Genomic DNA, 18,224 nt, shown 5'->3' with positions numbered 1-18,224 from the left:
AACTATTCAAAGTTGTCAAAATGCATGTGGATTGTGAAGAATTGCAGGAACACCTTAGGAAACTGGAACACTGGGCATCCAAATGGCAGATGAAATTTAATGTAGACAAATGCAAAGTGATGCAGATTGGGAAAAATAATCCGAATCATAGTTATCTAATGCCATTGTCCACTTTAGGAGTCAGCAATCAAGAAAAAGATTTAAGTGTCATTGTAGACAATATGCTGAAATCTGCTGCCCAGTGAGCAGCAGCAGACAAGAAAGCAAACAGGATGCTAGGAATTATTAGGAGAGGGATGCAACACAAGACCAAAAATATTATAATGCCTCTGTATCGCTCCATTGTACGACCTCACTTCGAATATTGTGTTCAGTTCTGGTCGCCGTATCTCAAAAATTATATAGCGGAATTAGAAAAGGTTCAAAAAAGAGCCACCAAAATGCTTCAGGGAATGGAAATGCTCCCATATGAGGAAAGGGAAAGAGTTAGGGCTCTTCAGCTGAGGAGGGGGGGATATGATTGAGGTCTACAAACTCCTGAATGGAGTGGAACGGGTGAAGGTGTATCAGTTTTTCTCTCATTCAAAAAGTACAAAAATCAGGGGGACACTGAATGAAATTGCATGGGAATACTTTTAAAACAAATAGGATGAAATATTTTTTCACTCAAAGAATAGTTAAGCTCTGGGATTTGTTGCCAGAGGATGTGATAACGGCGGTTAGTGTGTCTGGGTTTATAAAAGGTTTGGACAAGTTGCTGGAGGAAAAGTCCATAGCCTATTATTGAGATGGACAAGGGGGAAAGCCACTGTTTGCCCTGGGATTGGTAGCATGGAATGGTGCTACTAATTGTGTTTCTGCCAGGTACTTGTGACCTGAATTGGCCACTTCTGGAAGCAGGATACTGGGCTGGATGAACCATTGGTCTGACCCAGTATGGCTGTTCTTATTTATTTATTTATTTGCAGCATTTGTATCCCACATTTTCCTACACACAAGCAGGCTCAATGTGGCTTACAAGTCAAGAAGAAATAGGGTCAGGTAAGGGAGAGGTACATGTGTAAAATAAGGTACAAAATAATAAGGAATAAAATGGTCCTTTGAAGCAATATAATGTAGAGTCTACTGAGTAGCATCAGTAAGGTAGGCCTTACAAAACAGGTCTTTAAAGAGCGCCTAAAGTCTTGATGCTCATTCAGCGTTTTCACACAGTTCGGTAATGCATTCCACATCTGCGTTCCTAAGTAGGAGAAATTAGACGCGTAGGTGGTTTTGTATTTACGACCAATGCAACTGGGATAATGAAGATTCATATAATTACGAGATGATATGTTTCTGTTCCTCGCCGGAAGATCAAGTAAATCAATCATATAATCCGGGGCTTCACCATAGATTTTGTGGACCAGAGTACAAAGCTTGAAGGTACTAAAGGCTTTATGTACTAAAGGCTTTCATCTTTCATCAGCCTGTTGTCGTATAAAAGCACCATCTGTACCCAACTTTTATCTGATTTTTGACCACTTGTATTTTTGGAGAAAGGGCACATTATCCTCTCTCTGAAATCTTCTGTTTGTGTTTTGGTGAAAGAAAATGCTTATAAAGTTGTTTCAAGATGGGATTATACCCTTGTGAAAAAGCGATGTTCCCAGCTACCACGATGGACACTTACTGGAGATGTTTATAGGACTGTGGAACTTTTTATCATATATGGTGGACTTTTGGTCCTACATAACTGTTTTGGACTTCAGTGACTTCTGTCAGGACTTGGCATCACATTTCCTATGGAGCCTCGAGCGTGTTTATTGGGACTTTCTAGTAAACGGGGCCTCAAATGGCAGACTTGCTTAAGTGTATGTGTTTAGCCGCTGCCAGATGTGAGATTGCTGTATGTTGGAAGCAGGGGTGTAGCCAGACAACATTTTTTGGGGGGAAGGGGGCAGATTTAACATGGGGAGACACTAGGCATATAGGTGGTACTAGTGTTTAGGAGTATATCAAATAATGCCTTAGAGTGAACTTTATGATGAATTTCTAAGTAAACAGTCTGTTCTGCGTCAACATAAACCACATTCATACTTATGGAAACTTTGGAAACACATTTTTTAAAATCTCTTACTTCAGTCATTAACAGAACGCAGACCAATCTTCACCAATTAAAGAATAAAGGACCAAAAATTAGAAAAGGAAACACTAAGAAATCACATTCTCTATAAGTAGTACAGCACAGGAGAAATAACAATAAAAATGCATTACCTATTATAAGAAGCAAAATGCAAGGTCACTTTCTACCCCCAAAATAAAACCCACAAATAAATTATCTGGATACCCATTAAATGTTAAAAACTTGTGGGACACAGTGGGTCTGATATTCAGACCGCAGGAGTAGAGGAATGACATGGGGACGGGGAGCTGTGGTAAACTGCAGTAATCCGCAGTAAATCCATGGTAAAAGAAAAAACTTTGGCCCGTTTACTGCAGGTGCGGGAGCAAACCATTTTACCACCCCATAGGAACGGTAAAGTGCTTTGCTTCCACAGTAAAAAAAAAAAAAGTTGCAGTTATCACTCCTACGGGTCCAGCATCTCTGTGCCTGCCTCCCTCCCGCAGTAGGCCTACCTTATGCAGCAGCCAGCTGAGCTGACACTGATTCCCACAGGCTTGCTCCAGGACCTTCTTTCTGCCAGATCCAGCCTTCCGATGCAGTTTGCTGTTCAGTGAAAACAGGAAGTTGCATCAGAAAGCGGGTTCCAGCACAGAGCAGGTCCCACAGCAGGTCTGTGGAGATCACTGTCAGCTCAGCTGGCTGCTGCATAAGAGAGCTACTGTAGTGAGAAGTGGGGAGCAAAACAAAAGTGCCGGACCCACCAGGGGGTGGAGGGGAAGCACTGGAAGTATGGGAGTGAGGCTACTGGACCTGAAGGAGGAACTGAAGAGAAGGGAGAAAGGTGCACTGGACCGTTGAGCAGAGGGAGGACTTGCTGGAGGGAAGGGAGAGAGCGATGCTGGACCCATGGGGGAAGGCTGGAGGGAAGGGAGAGAGAGGCACTGGGCCTATGGGGAGGCTAGGGGCAGGGAGAGAGGCATTGGACCTGTAGGAGGGAGCTGCTGGAGAGAAGAGACAGAGGTGTTGGACCCTTACCTGGCTGCTGAAGGGAAGGGAAGGAGATGCTGGGCCTTCAGGGGGGAAAGGACACAGAGGGGGCAATGCCAGACATGGGAGGGGGTATATGGATACAGAGAGAAGACGCTAGACATGGAAGAGAATAGGAACACAGAAGGGAGATGTTGGACTTGTGGGGGGGGGGGGGCGCAGGGACACAGAGGAGTGGTTCTGGACAGAGGTGGAGAGGATAGGGACATAGAATGGTTGTGATGAATGCAGGGAGATGGACACAGAGAAGATGCCGGACACAGTAGTATATGGGACACAGAAGAGAGATGCAGAACATGGGGAAAGACAGGTACACAGAGATGGAAGATGAATGGTGAGCAAGAAGAAATGTCATATGGGCAGGAGATCCTGGCGAATGAGTTGAGAAGACAGAGGGAAACAGAAACCAGAGCCTGGTTGGAACCAACATGATTTGAAAAATTAAAATGAACAGACAGCAAAAGGTAGCAAAAAATGTATTTTCTATTTTGTTATTAGAATATGTCTCTGAGTAAAATAAAGTGTACTGCCTCGTACCAACAGATTCAATTCGAAATAGTTTCAAACTATTTCGAATTGAATCTGTTGGTACGAGGCAGTACACTTTATTTTACTCAGAGATGATATTTTATGTGCTCCATTGTCAATCAGTATACACTTTGTGCATCCACTGATCGACCCCTGATGAAGGCTTTTTTAAAAGCCGAAACACGGACCGTGTAGGGTCCTAATAAAGTTTTCCTGGAGCATCTCACCCTGTGTCTCGGATTGATCTCTTGAAGTTGGGTTTTCCACCTCCTCCTTTTGTTGAATTTTTGTGGAAACTGCGAACCCCTTTTGTTTCTGCGGTTGTTGGACTTTGGTTCACCCACAGTGGTCCTATCGTGTCCTTCAAAACAAGTAAAGTCATAAACAACACAGTTTATACCAAATTGTTACTCTTGGTATTGCTTGTTAAACCCAAAGGCAAAACCTATCTGCATGTAATGTCTAGATAAAGAAATATGAGTTATCTATGTTGAAGGCATATGCCCTAAATATGTAATAATTGGTAGCAATAATGAAATGGTAATGGAATATTCAGATATTCAAAAAATTGTAAGTTTTTTTTTATGTTTGTACCTGCTGTACACTGCTTTGGGTAAATCTCTTCACAAAGGTGATTAATAAATCCCAATCAAATAAATAAATAAATTAGCAGAAAGCCAACAGATTTAATTTCCACTGAAAATAATTAACTTTGTATGAACATAAATGTAATTCAGCTCCAACTTTTCTACTGATGCTTTCCCTTAGCCATAATTATTCCAGGGTCTCGTGTATATAGAAGCACAGAGCCGGGAGACAAAGATTACCCTCAAACACATGCCTTTTACAACCAAACAGACTTGAAGAAGAAATAAATATATACCACAGAATTTGAACATGTTGGTACATTTAGACTGACTCTGGACTTCTGCATGAAGGTAGTTCTGCCCTCATTATTCAATATCGCTCTTATAAATAGTAATAAACAATATTAAGTGCATTTTTATAATATACCATTGCATTCCATAAAACAAAAAGAGCAAGTTCCCACAAACCATCTTTCTCTCTTCATCTAGGCTCAGGAAAAAAAAAGATTTTAAATGTTCCTAGGTTTCAACCTAATTCATGTTTAATACGGGATATAAATGTCATAAATAAGTAAAATACATAAATAGAAACTCTGAATGTTGAGCCCCTGATTCTCATAACATGTCTGTTTTAGTAGCCCTTTACCAGGAGAAAAAAATCTCTGCACGAATACAACACATGTCAAGGTATCCCTATAACCAGCCCCTCCAAATGACACACTGATTACAATTTATATCAAATTACTACTCTACCTATGAAACGTTATTCCATTATTATACTTCCTCTGTGTACATCCGTATGCTGCACAAGCCGGCATGTTTGAAAATATAAGTGAGATCAAATAAAAATGATACCAACAATAAAGAACGAGAACGTGGAAGAAGTAGCTCATAGGTTTGTTTGCTTTGTTTTGAGGGTACAGGGAATCTATATGACAACTGCGCAGGGGAGCAGAAAGAGAGATTAACCTCCATGGCTAAGGTTTCAGCTTTTTGTCATCAAGCTCCTGTTTTCCTCAGTCAAATCTCCTTGGGCAGTGCTGAAGACAGCTGCTTCCGGTTGCCTCGGCCCATCTCACTGATTCATCCCACTCACAGGAAGTTGAAAAGGTGGGATAAAGCAGCGATGGGACTGGGGCAACCAGAAGCAGCTGTCTTCAGCGCTGCCCACACTGCAACTCATTTTATTAGTGGTATTGTATACAGAGAAATTTCTCTATATGCAGTACCACTAATAAAGTTTGTATATATCTATTACTGATCTGCTTTTCTGTTTTCCACATTGGAGTTTGCAGATCGCTTGCCTTGCTGTTTTTTGGCACACTGCAACTCACTGCTGGAAACAGGGAGGAAAGATAACTGACTGGACCTGAAGAAAGGGAGGGAGAACTCAGCTGCCTGACCGCGGGTTTGACTCCTTGGTTCCTTTGGAGCAGGGAGCTGAACTGGAACATCATGTGGCTGATACCCTTGACTCACAGAGTGTTGCTGGAGTTCCCAACAGCACTGGGAGGAAGATAAGACCTGAGAAAGTTACCTAGGAAGAAGTGTGGATCAGCATTGGAAAAATGGAGGACACCTTGCTAGGTAAATTGGAACGGTTTCAACAAGGGAAAAGAGACTCTAGAGCCAGGTAACTTGTCATGAAGAGCTTTTAGCTCAACATGAGAAAAAGGCACTAGCATTTGAAAAAAAGATCTAAAAACCTTAGAGGAAGAACATGGTTTATTGATAACTCGCCAAAAGCTACAGACTTTTTGGAGAACTATGAATTGCGTTTGAACCTGTGGTTCATAAAGTTTCCTAAATCTTAAGTGTTTTCAACCTCAGATATGCGTAGATCTTTACCACTAATAACGCAAGCATACTATGTGGACTGACGGGGAACTTCCCATGGTGAAACAAGAAAGGAAGGACCATCAGATAAGTTTTGACCTCTCTGGTTTTCTAGAGGGTTCTTGCCCAGTGGTGTCTTAAGGCCATATTGCTTGCTTCATTTGCTTTGGAGCCATGTCATAACTGGCTCCTTAAACTGTACGTCTGTTATAAAGATGTAGAGTTTCTGGGATACAGAGTTCAAATATTTCCTGACCTCTTCAGGGCCACCTAGCTCATACAAAAGGCCTTTTTATAATTTAAATCTGAGATTTTGCCTCTGGGAGGGTTGTTTTTTCCTGCAGTTTCCATGTAAATGTTTTATTTATTTATTTATTTTCTTTTTTTCTTTGTACCCCATGCTTTCCCACTCATGGCAGGCTCAATGCGGCTTACATGGGGCAATGGAGGGTTAAGTGACTTGCCCAGAGTCACAAGGAGCTGCCTGTGCCTGAAGTGGGAATCGAACTCAGTTCCCCAGGACCAAAGTCCACCACCCTAACCACTAGGCCACTCCTCCCCTTAACTTTAAGTTAAAGTTTAAAACTTATGTTTTTCTTAACCCAGAATATCTTAAAAATTTTCTTATTGCAAAAAAGCCTCCTGTGCCTCTTTTGGCTCCACCCCTTCCCCCAATACGATGTAGAAAGTTTTGCATAGAATGATTCTAACTGGCCTAGAGTTCTAAGAAATTTTCTCTGTTTTTCTTTGCATACTAGTTAAGTAGTCTCTTGCTGACTAATCCTTTTATGCTGACTGATAGTTTCAATGTTCCCTCCTTCCCAATTTAATTTTCCAGTTTTCCTGAGTATTGCGAGATAATATCTTTGTTTATTGTAGTTTTCCTTTAATAGAATTATTTCTATATTGTATTGTAACAAGGAGTATTTTTTTCAGTTATCTTTGCTTGAATGTACATTATAAATGTAAAAATAAAACTTCCAACAGTGGCCAATTCAGGTCACAAGTACCTGTCAGAATCCCAAATAATAGCAAGATTCATGCTACTGATCCGAGGGACAATTTAATTTGAGGGTGACTGCCATTCTGTCCCTTGAGTTGTGTAATTCATCCCATAGTTTCATGCTCATTGTCCTTGGAATTGATAGAAAATATTGTTCCATTTTTATGAAGCCATCTTGAAATATGTGTAGCGATCCTTGTATCCAGTACACAGCATAGGATCATGAGTGGGTCCTGGCACGGTGTGCAAACAAATTGACCTGCTCACAAGCTTCTGGTGTTAGGTGGGACACAGAATGAAGCTCTTCTTAACAGGCCACCTCCCAGATTCTTCCTCAACATTCCTCACCATATGGTTCCATTAGCTAAGCTGAGGAAGGGGAGAGGTGGGGCTTAGGGGACAGAATGGGCAGAAACTAAGAAAGAAGCTTGGCATCCTCAGACTCATATGGAATAGACCAAGAAGGAAGAAGTTTTAACGGTAGAAATAAAGGGATTGCTGCGTACGCCTTGTAGCACTATAGAAATAGTAGTAGTAATGATAAAGACTATTTAACCAGGTAGGAGAGGTTTCTACCTACTTAAATAGTGCTGATCAGCTGAGGCGCTGATGTTCAGCAACACTTAACCAGAGAGAGCCGCTGAATATCAGATCTGAGCGCCACAGGAGTATCTGGTTAATGCCGGGGAGGTCTGGAGGCAGAGTCAGGGCAGACTGGGAAGTTATCCAGGCACTGCCAGTATTCAGTGCCAGTGCCTGAATTAGGCCTATCACTGAATAGCCAGCCCTAATTCAGCCTTCAGCTAACTGCCATGGACTGAATATTGCCCCCAAAATTGTGTCAGTAAATAAAAATCTTCTGTAGCTGAACAAAGATTTTCCCCCCTTTTTTGCAGGGCGCTGCTCCTGTAGAGAGAAACACTAATACTGAAAATATGACTCTTTTTTTCATTTTTGTATTTTTTTCCAGGATCTGGTAAAGATTTTTCTGGAAGATAATGTGACACACACGTTACCCGATCAGTACAGACAATCTGTATTAAGAGAACTGTTCCAGAAAGCTCAGCAGGGGTGAGAAACTGGCTCAACTTATTTATCTTTGTGTATTTGTAGAGGCAGGTTTACATCTATAGGGTCTTGACATTGTTTCTGGGGTTCTGTTTTGGGAATTTATCTTGGCTCTGCTTATATAATTGGTCAAAACACCAACTGTGAGAGATCCCATAAAATACTCAGGTATTATAACAGAATACCATCCATTACTGCTAAAGAGAGAGAGGTATGTAGAGAAAACTAGTGGAGGAGTAGCTTAATGGTTAGTGAAACAGGCTTTGATCCTGGTGACCTGGGTTCGATTCCCACTGCAGCGCCTCATGACCTTGGGCTAGTCACTTAACCAAGGGGCTCATTCTCAAAGCACTCTTTGCGTACAGTGACCATTTTTATTGAACCCTGATGCAGAACGTTTTCTGCTGGAGGTGGGCGGAATTCCATTCTGATGATAGCACTTTTACCTTGCATCCCAAAACCATCTGTTCATTGAAGTCTGGGACTACTCCCACCTTGTAATGTGCTCAGTATTTAATTTCAGAGCTCTTTGTTTAAAGCAACTGTGGGGTTTTTTTTCTCTTGACAATTTCCATGTAGCTGTATTGTACCCTTTCTTTTTAATTCTGATTATTTCCAGGGACATGAAAATAGGTCATTCATTTGCTAATATACAGGGAGGGTTCATTGGAATTTACAGACACAAGATCTGTATATTTTTTTGAGACTTTTGGATCACATCTGGCCCCTTGAGTTGCTAAAAGTCTCTTTTCTTGCACATATGATATATTTGTTTATTAGTACTCCCTTTCAAACTGGAATAAAACCTGTCTTTACTAGGTTCTGATCATTTCTTGCAATAATTCTTCTGCAGCTTGCAGTCCATTCCATTCCAGGCATCTCTTATGGCCATAAACAAATCCTCCCTTCCCCCACCCCGTGCTTTGCATGTGTATGAACACCCCCCCCCCCCCATTCCCCACTCCCCAACAGTACTTAAGTCAATTTCTTTAATTCTGCAGGAATGATGCTCTGGCTGAAGTCTGTTTTAAAGTTTGTGCGTGCAACACCGTTTGTGACATCCTTCAGGGACGACCTATCAGTGTTCCATTTAATCAGCTGTTCCTCAGACCAAGCAAAGAGAAAATAGATTTTCTTCTAGAGGTAAATAGTGGCTGGCTAATGTAAACATCATAGACCTGGGGTGCATTTGGAGCACTAGTCTAACAAGGTTTACTTTGTGCATTTTGCTTATATGATAATGCCTGGGTATGCATACAAGCCTGTGTGTACTATTAGAAGACACCATTAATTTTAAGCAGGGAAAATAGGCCCCACCACCAAAATTTAGTAGGGCAGTAAGAAGGACATCTGTTCCATAGGGACCTCAGATTTCATGGCACCAAGAAAAGAGAAAAGTCCCATGGCGGTATAGCCTTAAGTGTGCTGGCAGGGGCCTGCCCTTGCTGACACAAGAGAGAGGAAGCCTCAATGAAGAAAACTGAAGTTTGCCAGCAAAGAGCCAACACCCACTAGCACAAGAAGATGGAGGACACCATGGCAGTATTATAGGGGCCTGTCCAGTGATGGAATTAGGTAATAGGAATGTGGGGGAAGAAATACAAGTTGGAGGAAGGGAGAGTGCAAGAGGGAGCAGTTGGAAGAAAGTGTGTGTAAGGGGTGAGAAGAGAGAGGAATGGAGTGCAAAGGGCAGAGAGCATGCAAGGGAGAGAAGGACATCTGCACAGATACATATGTGTACTCTACATTGACTTCAGCTGAGGAGTGAAGTTCAATACTGTTATGGCATGTAAGAACTAACCCATTTGGAGACAATGCTTCAGAAAGAAAGGTGACACAAATGTACATATATCACTCAAGTACAAACCTTACAACATCAGTCACCCACTCCCCCCCCCCCCCCCCTTGTTACTGTACTGAGACATAATTTACCATGTATCTGTTCACTGAATGCCATGTACAGACATGCCTGAGTCTGTGAAGAGAAAAAGGGAAAATGCACCATTGCATCACCCTGTAAGTGTATACGTAACAACGATTTCATCTTTCTTGTATATGTTTAAAAACAGAGCACAAGATGGGGTTGGAGGGAATTAGATTCTTTTATTGCATATGTGAGTTCAACCAGCCATAGGATGTTGACTCCATTGATAAACATGTTCCAGCTGAATTACACAAATTTATCTACAACAATTGTTTTTGTTGCAATTGTGGAGTGGAGGAGTAGCCTAATGGTTAGTGCAGCGGGCTTTGATCCTGGTGACCTGGGTTCAATTCCTACTACAGTTCCTTGTGACCTTGGGCAAATCACTTAATCCTCCATTACCCTAGATACAAAAACTTAGATCATGAGCCCACTAGGGACAGAGAAAATACCTGCATATAATGTGTACAATGTGTCATATGTCTAGTAGTGCTAAAGAAATTATTAGTAGTAGATGTCTGTAGGCTTTGAAGCAACTGATAAGAAATGTGCTCTTTTATCTTCTCTCTTCCCCCCCCTCCCTGTAGTTGCATATATTTGATTTTCTGTTTTTTGTGTAGAGTAAATACTATGTACACAGATCTTGAGCTCCACATTGAGAAATACCGAGGGAACCTATTGGTTGATCTTATAGAAGGGGCTTGTACAACTTCTTTGAACCTGTTTCTGTGTTTTGAAGGGAGGAAGGGCTGGGGGGATGTCCAAGGTGGTGGAAGATGGGGAGTTTGGATGGAGATTTGAGGATAGTGGTGAAAGATGGGGAGTTTGGATGGAGATTTGGAGATAGGGGAGAAGGGTAATCCTTGCTGTATGATTTCTGAATTACCAGTCCTCGATAGCGCCCAACTCCCTACAGCTCCCATTTCTGTAGAAGGAGGTCATGTGCTATTTTATCACTTGTTCTGTTGCTCAGTTCCAGGATGAATGCTGTCAATGTAATAACATGGAGCATTTGTGGGATACATTCCCCTATTAAACAGTAAAAGCTGCTCACCGCTGTATATTGCCAGGGAGCTGTTATAGCATGCAGGAGGAGACCCATCTGAATGATTTTGAACACTAAATGTTAAGAGAGTTGTTGGACCATTGTTATTATTCTACATCCTCAGTACACAAAAGGGTAGGGACTGCTACACTAATTAATAAAAATATTCCCTTTGAGGAGTATACGTTTTGTAGGGATTCAAAGGGAAGGTGCGTGATGGTTCGCTGGGTAAAGACCATATGTGTTAGTCTGTATATAATCCAACTGTTTATGATAGGACCATAAATGTGGGGGAGATTTTAATGCAGTCACAGATTTGGAGTGGGATAAAAGCACATCACCAGGAGGGGGAGGATGTGCTTATTAGGGAGTTAAACTTTTGTGTCTATGTCTGTTGGTGGATTTGTGGTGGGTGCTTCATCTGGGAGAGCAGTTGTTTACTCATACTTCAAGGGCCCATTTGACTGAAAGCCGCTTGGACTATATATTTTTATAGGAAAGACTTTTTAGCACTGTAAATTCAGTAGATGATATACATTGTGGCATCTCTGATCATGCTTTGGTAAAACTATCCATGTTTCTGGCTAGGAAGGAATGGGCCCCAACTTGGTGTATGCCCCAGGATTTATATGATTTTTTTTGTTCACAAATATTTGATTGAGAAATGGGAGGAGTATGGGAAAAATAATCAACAGCATACTGGGACCCTGGGTTTATTTTTTAGAAGCAGGAAAAACATCTGTGACACGCTGTTCAGTGGCTGATAAAAGTCTTGGTCTTAAAGAGGAAAAGGAGGAAGAGACAGTGATGAATACTGTGCTGGTGAATGCCAATGGTGACATTATTCCTGCGGAAAGCAAGGAAGCCAATGACGTGGAGCTGGAAGTGACTGCAAGTGCAGAAGAGAAAGGAAGAGTGGAGAGTGAGCAAAGGCTAAAGTTGGCAAAAGTCATCTATGGAAGAAAGAAGACCAAAGAAAACCAAAGAAATCCTTACCAAGGCAAGGGCGGAGCCACTCCGAGTGAGAGAGTGGGTACTGCCTCGAAGGCAGGGATTTTCTGGGAAACATAAAATACAGGACACTTGGGAGATGGAACCCGTTATAGAAACACAGACTCGAAGGGAAATGATTGAAAAGAAGGAAGTATATAGTGATGATGTTGTAACAGAAAAGAACAACTATGGGTATATAATTTATACTGAAGCTATGTTTGCCCCTAATGTTTCTGAAAACGTTGCAGAGGGTTTAGAAACAGTAAGAAGTTCAGCAAGAACTAATAAGGGGATTTGTTCTCCTTACTTAGCTGAACATTTTATTTTGGGATAAATGAGGAAAGCTGATGCATGTTATAGTACTAGTGAGTAATTTTAAAAAATGTGTATCGGATTTTTGATCAAGAATAATCAAAAGTCTGATTTTATGTGTATGTACAAGTGTTGATAAATTGGAAAAAAATTGTTTAGTTGGAAACATTGTTTGTTTTGGTATAGTTAAGAATGATTTTAGCCAGTGTCATAGGAGTGTGAGAGGTGGGTGGAATGTTAGTGATGATGGTCTAGGGATGGAAGGGTATGGGTTTTATGGAATGTCTGATTTGAAAAGTACGAGGGGTAAGGAGTGAGGAAGTAATTGTGCTGATTGTGGAGGGATTGGTAGGTATGAGAAGGAAATATTGGGGACAATATTCATTTTTAAAGCCCGGGTGAATGTAACCTGGGGTTTAAATTTTAAAAAGAATTTAAAAAAATATTCTTACCTGTCTGAAGGCAGGAGGAGCACTGCAGGAAGCAGCGCTGGGTTTTTCTGTGGGCAGCTGCTGTCCCATGAACTCTGTAAGAGGCAGCGCTGCTGATCCAGCCGGAGGTTCCGTTTCCTAGGAGATGGAGTAGCTGGCAGTTGCCAGAAGGGTGAAGCCTGTTGAAGAGTGTGGATGTGTGCTGAAGAGTGTCTGAGTACAGGGAGTACTAGTGAAGTAATAGGCGGTGGGAAAGAGAGTTGGTTGCAAGAAAACAAGGTTCTAACACTGTTTGGAAGGAGGAATAGCTGGTAATGTGTGTTTAGCATCCGGAAGTCAGAAAATTGGATTGGATGTGGTGAGTGTTTGCCCTAGACATACCCTTCCAGGTCAGGGAATACCAGTGTAAGAATAGGCCTGGAAGTGAGGGGCTGTTTGTTTATTTTTTATTTATAAGAATTTATGGTCCCAGTGTTTTGAAAAGCATTTAAGTGACACCCAGCATAGTGCTACATATCTAGAATAAGGAGTTAGGGTTTTTCTCCATTTGATTTAATTAAGTGAGGTGCAGGAGGAAGAGAATGTGCATCGGAGGAGATGACCAGGCCCCAACGCAAGAAAGAGTGAAACTGCAGTGAAATCAGAGAGAGAGAGAAAAGGAGAACGGATAAGTAACTGAAAAATATATTATAAACAAAAACTTACCTGAGAGGGAGTTCAGATCCAAAGGGAATCTGGAAAAGAAAAACAGAACCACAAAGTATCAAATTCTTGCTCATAACAAGGGGACAAACAAATAACAGTGATGTGTAATTTATAGTAATAGTAAATGGGAACAAGAATGATACTTATCTGATGCTGTGTATTTAGGTCTGTTAGTTCCACCTGTGCAAGGAAAGAAAGCCTCAAATGTTGATTGTCAGATGACATGGATATATGGTTCTAAATGTTTAAGTTTTAACAAACTAGCAATCATTTGAAATTAAAAAGTATTCTAATTATTTTGGGAAAACTAATAAACATATTTGGTTAATCTTCTAAAAAAAAAAAAAAAACCGCACCGCTGCCCCAGGCGGAATCTCCTTCGCCGCTCCCTCTCTCCTTTCGTGCCCGAACCCGAAACTGATGCAGCTCTTTAGTCCCGGGGACGTTCTAGTCATCCCGGGACCGAAAACAGTGACGCTGCCCCATTGTGCCTCCCCGCTTACGGAGACGTACCTAATCATCTCCGGGAGTAAAAAAAACACAACGCTGCCTCCAGCAACCTTCCCCCCTCCCTGGGACATGCCTAAACATCCCCGGGAGTCCAAACTCGGCCCCAGATGTCCCATCCAGCTACCTTACCACCGGAAACAACCCCCAGGGCCTCCAGAACGGCCTCACAGGTAAAAATAAAATAAAATTATTCCATTCTATTCTTTTTAACCACAGGTTACAGTAAGCCTTTATTTATTCCTGTCACTAGTGAAGAAGGTTGTTTATTATTTTTTGTTTTAAAGGAAACTTTGTTTTTCCCTCCTTTTCTGCCTCTGAGGTAAACCTTTTTTAATTCCTGTCACTAGTGAAGAGGGTTGTTTAAAAAAAAAAAGAAGAAACTTTGTTTTTCCTTCTTTCTCTTGCCTGTTATCTGATTTATTTTCCCAGTAGGGAGCCGCTTGCGAAGTTTCTTTGAATTTCGCTGGCCGGCGTCTAATTCTGATCTTGGACCCTTTTGAGCTGGTACCAGTTGCTTTGATTTTTTTGTGGGGTACGGCTTGTGTGTGGATCACGAAACTCCGTTGTTTTTCTCCTGTTCATGGTCCTAGACAGCGGCTGGTTCAGAGGGCAGCCCCATTGCTGGAACTTGTACCTTTGCGGTTCGGAGGTCTTAGTCTGCCATTTCCAAAGTGGGGGAAGTCTCTTGCTGGCTTATTTTGGCTGCAGGCTCGGTCTTTTTAGTCCAGGGCTATTTTTTCATTCCTGTCAGTCTTACGCGGCTGTTGGTCAGTTCTTTTTCAGACTGTCCGGTCTCTGCTGCTTCTGGCATCTTGCTTGAGACGCCCCTGCTATTTGATTCTTGTTTTGGCAGCTGTTTTTCCTCCCTTTCTTAGGTTGGTTCTGGTTCTCTCGTCCCCGTGGATCCCTCCTGTCTGCTCTGGTTTGTCTGTAGGGTACTTTCCTTCTGGTGGGGGGGGCCGAGTTGCCCTTGGTGTGCAACTGCTAGCTCAAATCTCTCTTCTGAGTACCCTCGGGAGCGCCATTCTTGCCAGTCTTTTGCTTGGACTCAGTTCAGTGCCTCTCTACGGGAATGTGCCCTTTTAGGACTAGTTTGCCACAGCTCTTCCTTGCTTCCCTTGCTTTCGGGCGGGAGTTTTAGCCTGGCACAGGCGGATTTTGCCTTTTTTAGTTTCATGCGCCTCTCTCCTGGCACATTTGGCACTCCTTCCTTTTTCTTTAAGGGATGCAGTTCTTTCCTACTGAGCAGATCTTTTGCTGTGCATCTGGATTATCGTCGCTTTGCGCTTTTCTCTACTTTTCTGCAGGGAAGTGGCTCTGTTCTAAGTCTGGAGTTTGACTGTCCCATATCTGGTTTTTCCTCAGTTTGGTGTTAGTGGCCAGCTTCCTCTTTGTTCCTGGCCTGGCGAGAGTTGTTTCTTCCTCACTGCCTTACGGCTGCATTTTGCTCCCTATGGTCTGAGGATTCCAGCTCTGTGATGCTTACCTCCCTCTTGGCATGAGTTCTTTCTCTACGTTGACTGCTGCTCCCTCTCGGTTGCCTAGGAGGAGGACGGTCATTGTGGCTCAGAGACCACTTGAGGGCCGAGAGTGTCTCTTGGGGCACGGGGCTTTCTCTTCTTGTAGTTTTAGTCCCTCAGGGCCAGAGGAGTGCAGCGCCAGGTCTGCATTTCCACAAGTTGTGCTCCTTTCCTGTTGGCCTCCTGGCAGCACCTTCTTCTCTGGCTATTCCCCGGGACTCCCATCTATGCATTTTGCTTGTTGAGCACAGCTCCATTGCTGTATGTTGAGCGCGGCTCCATCGCTGTATGCGGAGCGTGGCGCCATCGCTGTATGCGGAGCGTGGCTCCATCGCTCTATGCTGAGCGTGGCTCCATCGCTGCATGTTGAGCACAGCTTCATTATTCCATGCAGTTCCACCGTTCCATGCTGGGCACAGTTCCACAGTTCCAGGTTGGCTTTAGCTCCATCGCTGTATGTTGAGGACAGCTCTATCATGGCATGTTGAGTGAAGTTCCTTCGCTGCTTATTCTGCAACCTTTCTTCTCTGCATGTTGAACGTAGCTCCATTGTCACATGTTGAGTGTAGTTCTTTCTCTGCAGCTCTCAGCGTGGGGCACAGTCCTGTGTGTGTGTGTAGAACACAGCTCTGTGTCTGCCTGTGGAACGCAACTCCTTGTCTGTGTGTGGCATGCAGCTCTCTCTCTCTCTCTTTGCGTATGGGACGCAGCTCCCTGTCTTGCATGCAGAGGGCAGCTCCACCGCCTGTTGAGTGTAGCTCCATCTCTGTATGTTTAGTACAACTCTTCTCTGCAAATTGGGTGAAGTGGAGCACAGCTCTGTGACTGCAGGTGCTACACAGCTTAATGTCTGCGTAGGAAGCATAGCTCCTTGTCAACGTGTGGAGCGCTGCTCCTTGCTGGCGTCTGGAGCGAGTTCCTTACCGGTGTCAGGAGCGCAGCTCCTTGTTTGCGTGTGGAAAGAAGCTCCTTGTCTGCGTTTTATACACAGTTCCATCGCTACCGCAACTTCAGTTCTGCAGGTACCTCTAACATCCAGCTCTTTCAGTGGGGCACTGCTCATCCTCTGTGTGTTACTCTCAGCTTCATCTCTGCTTGTTCAGTGCATTTCTATCTTTGCAAGAGGTGTGCAACTCTTTCTGTGCCCGTGGTGCGTGGCTCAGTTTGTGTGCTTTGAGTGCAAATCCGTTTGTTCTCGTTGAGCATGGATCCTACTCTGCCTGCCTGATGAGCGCAGCTTCTTTTCTGTCCCTTGAGCACAGTTCAGTCTCTGACTGTGGAGCATATTTTCACCTTTGCCTGTTGGGCACTGTTTCACCTTGTTGGTCAACCCCAGCTTTTTTCTGCGGGTTGGATACAGTAACTTCTCAGCAGTTGTGGCATACTGCAGTTTAGACTGCTAGACAAGGCTGTCTTGTCTCTTGTTAGCTGCCATTCCTGTGGCACCTTTTCTTGCTGTAGCCTCTTGGTGGCTGGCGAGAAGCTTCTCCATTGCTGGAGTTTGAATTAGTCTCTGCTCCTTTTGTGGCTACTTGGCACCTTGGGGGTCTTTTCTCCACAGTGTGGCTCTCGACTCTCTTTCTTTTTGTCTCCTTTTGTTCTCTTGGCTCTGTTCTTTCATCCCTAAGTCCAGTGCGAGCTGGTTGAGGAGTACTCTTTCTATGGTTATACCCTGGTATGCTGCTGTCCTTTTCTTCATGGTTCTCCTGGAGAGACTAGCTTTCCAGTTAGTTGGTTCTCTCGACTCTGTAGTCTCTTCTTGTTCTGTGGAGTTTGATTCTCTCACTAGGCATGGGTCTGGGTGGTTCCTGGGCCTTGCTTCCTTTCTTCTATGAAGTGTGGCACACTGTTTTGGGTTGCATACTCCTAGTACTTGTTAGGGTCGCTTCACCCAACCATCTTGAACTCAAGACAGGGGTACGTAATTTTTCCTTTGCTCAGGACGTTTGTTTTACGTCCTATGGCTTCACTTCCTTTTCTAGTGTCTAACTCTGTTCCATTTTGGTAGCCTGATGGTTCGGATATTCGAATCCTTTTCTGCTGATCAGTTTTTTGCTGTGTGTATAACTTGATTTTTCAACCTTCTGCATTCTTCCCCCCTCTTTGGGAAACTGCTTGGCTTCATCCCATTAGTCTGGATTGGTCTGGTATAGATGACAAGGAAGGAAAAATTATGTTCTTACCTGATAATTTTCTTTCCTTTAATCATACCAGACCAATCCAGATGCCCTCCCTGGCTAAAGTCTGTCAGAGTGTTGTTTCCTTTAGGTATCTCTGGCTGTTCCACAATGCTTCAATACGCTGGGATGTCCTACAGCACTGCCTACTTCGTTTTCTCTATTCAATCTCCTGCCACTTGTTGTTGTGCCAGCTCTGTATGACTCCTGTTATTTGGCATCATGGAGTTTTTTCCCTGGATTTAGGGGTAGATCTCTATGTGCTTGAGCAAACTCAGTGTAGACCATTCCCTCCTGCTTACTTTACTGTGAGAGGAGGTTGCAGTTGCCTTTGACCAAGCAGGAACAGTGAGGTTCTGCATATTGGCTCCAAGAGTTTTCCTGTTTGGTATTAACTGTGTTTCTTCTAGACTTCAGAGCACCATTGCTTGGCT

At 43.1% G+C, this 18,224-nt stretch overlaps 1 protein-coding gene across 1 annotated transcript in view; it reads left to right on the top strand.

Annotated features, from left to right (window-relative positions):
• Positions 1-18,224, top strand: part of INTS8 (integrator complex subunit 8) — a 178,326-nt gene that overhangs the window by 49,878 nt on the left and 110,224 nt on the right. The window contains exons 10-11 of the mRNA XM_030216822.1: positions 8,076-8,176; positions 9,175-9,316. Of these exons, the coding sequence (XP_030072682.1) occupies positions 8,076-8,176; positions 9,175-9,316 (243 nt within the window). The remainder of the gene's footprint in view (positions 1-8,075; positions 8,177-9,174; positions 9,317-18,224) is intronic.

The sequence above is a fragment of the Microcaecilia unicolor genome, chromosome 1 (assembly GCF_901765095.1).
Source record: "Microcaecilia unicolor chromosome 1, aMicUni1.1, whole genome shotgun sequence".
Taxonomy (NCBI): Eukaryota; Metazoa; Chordata; class Amphibia; order Gymnophiona; family Siphonopidae; genus Microcaecilia; species Microcaecilia unicolor.
Note: the sequence above shows the minus strand (reverse complement) of the source record. Positions and strands in the feature narration are given on the sequence as shown.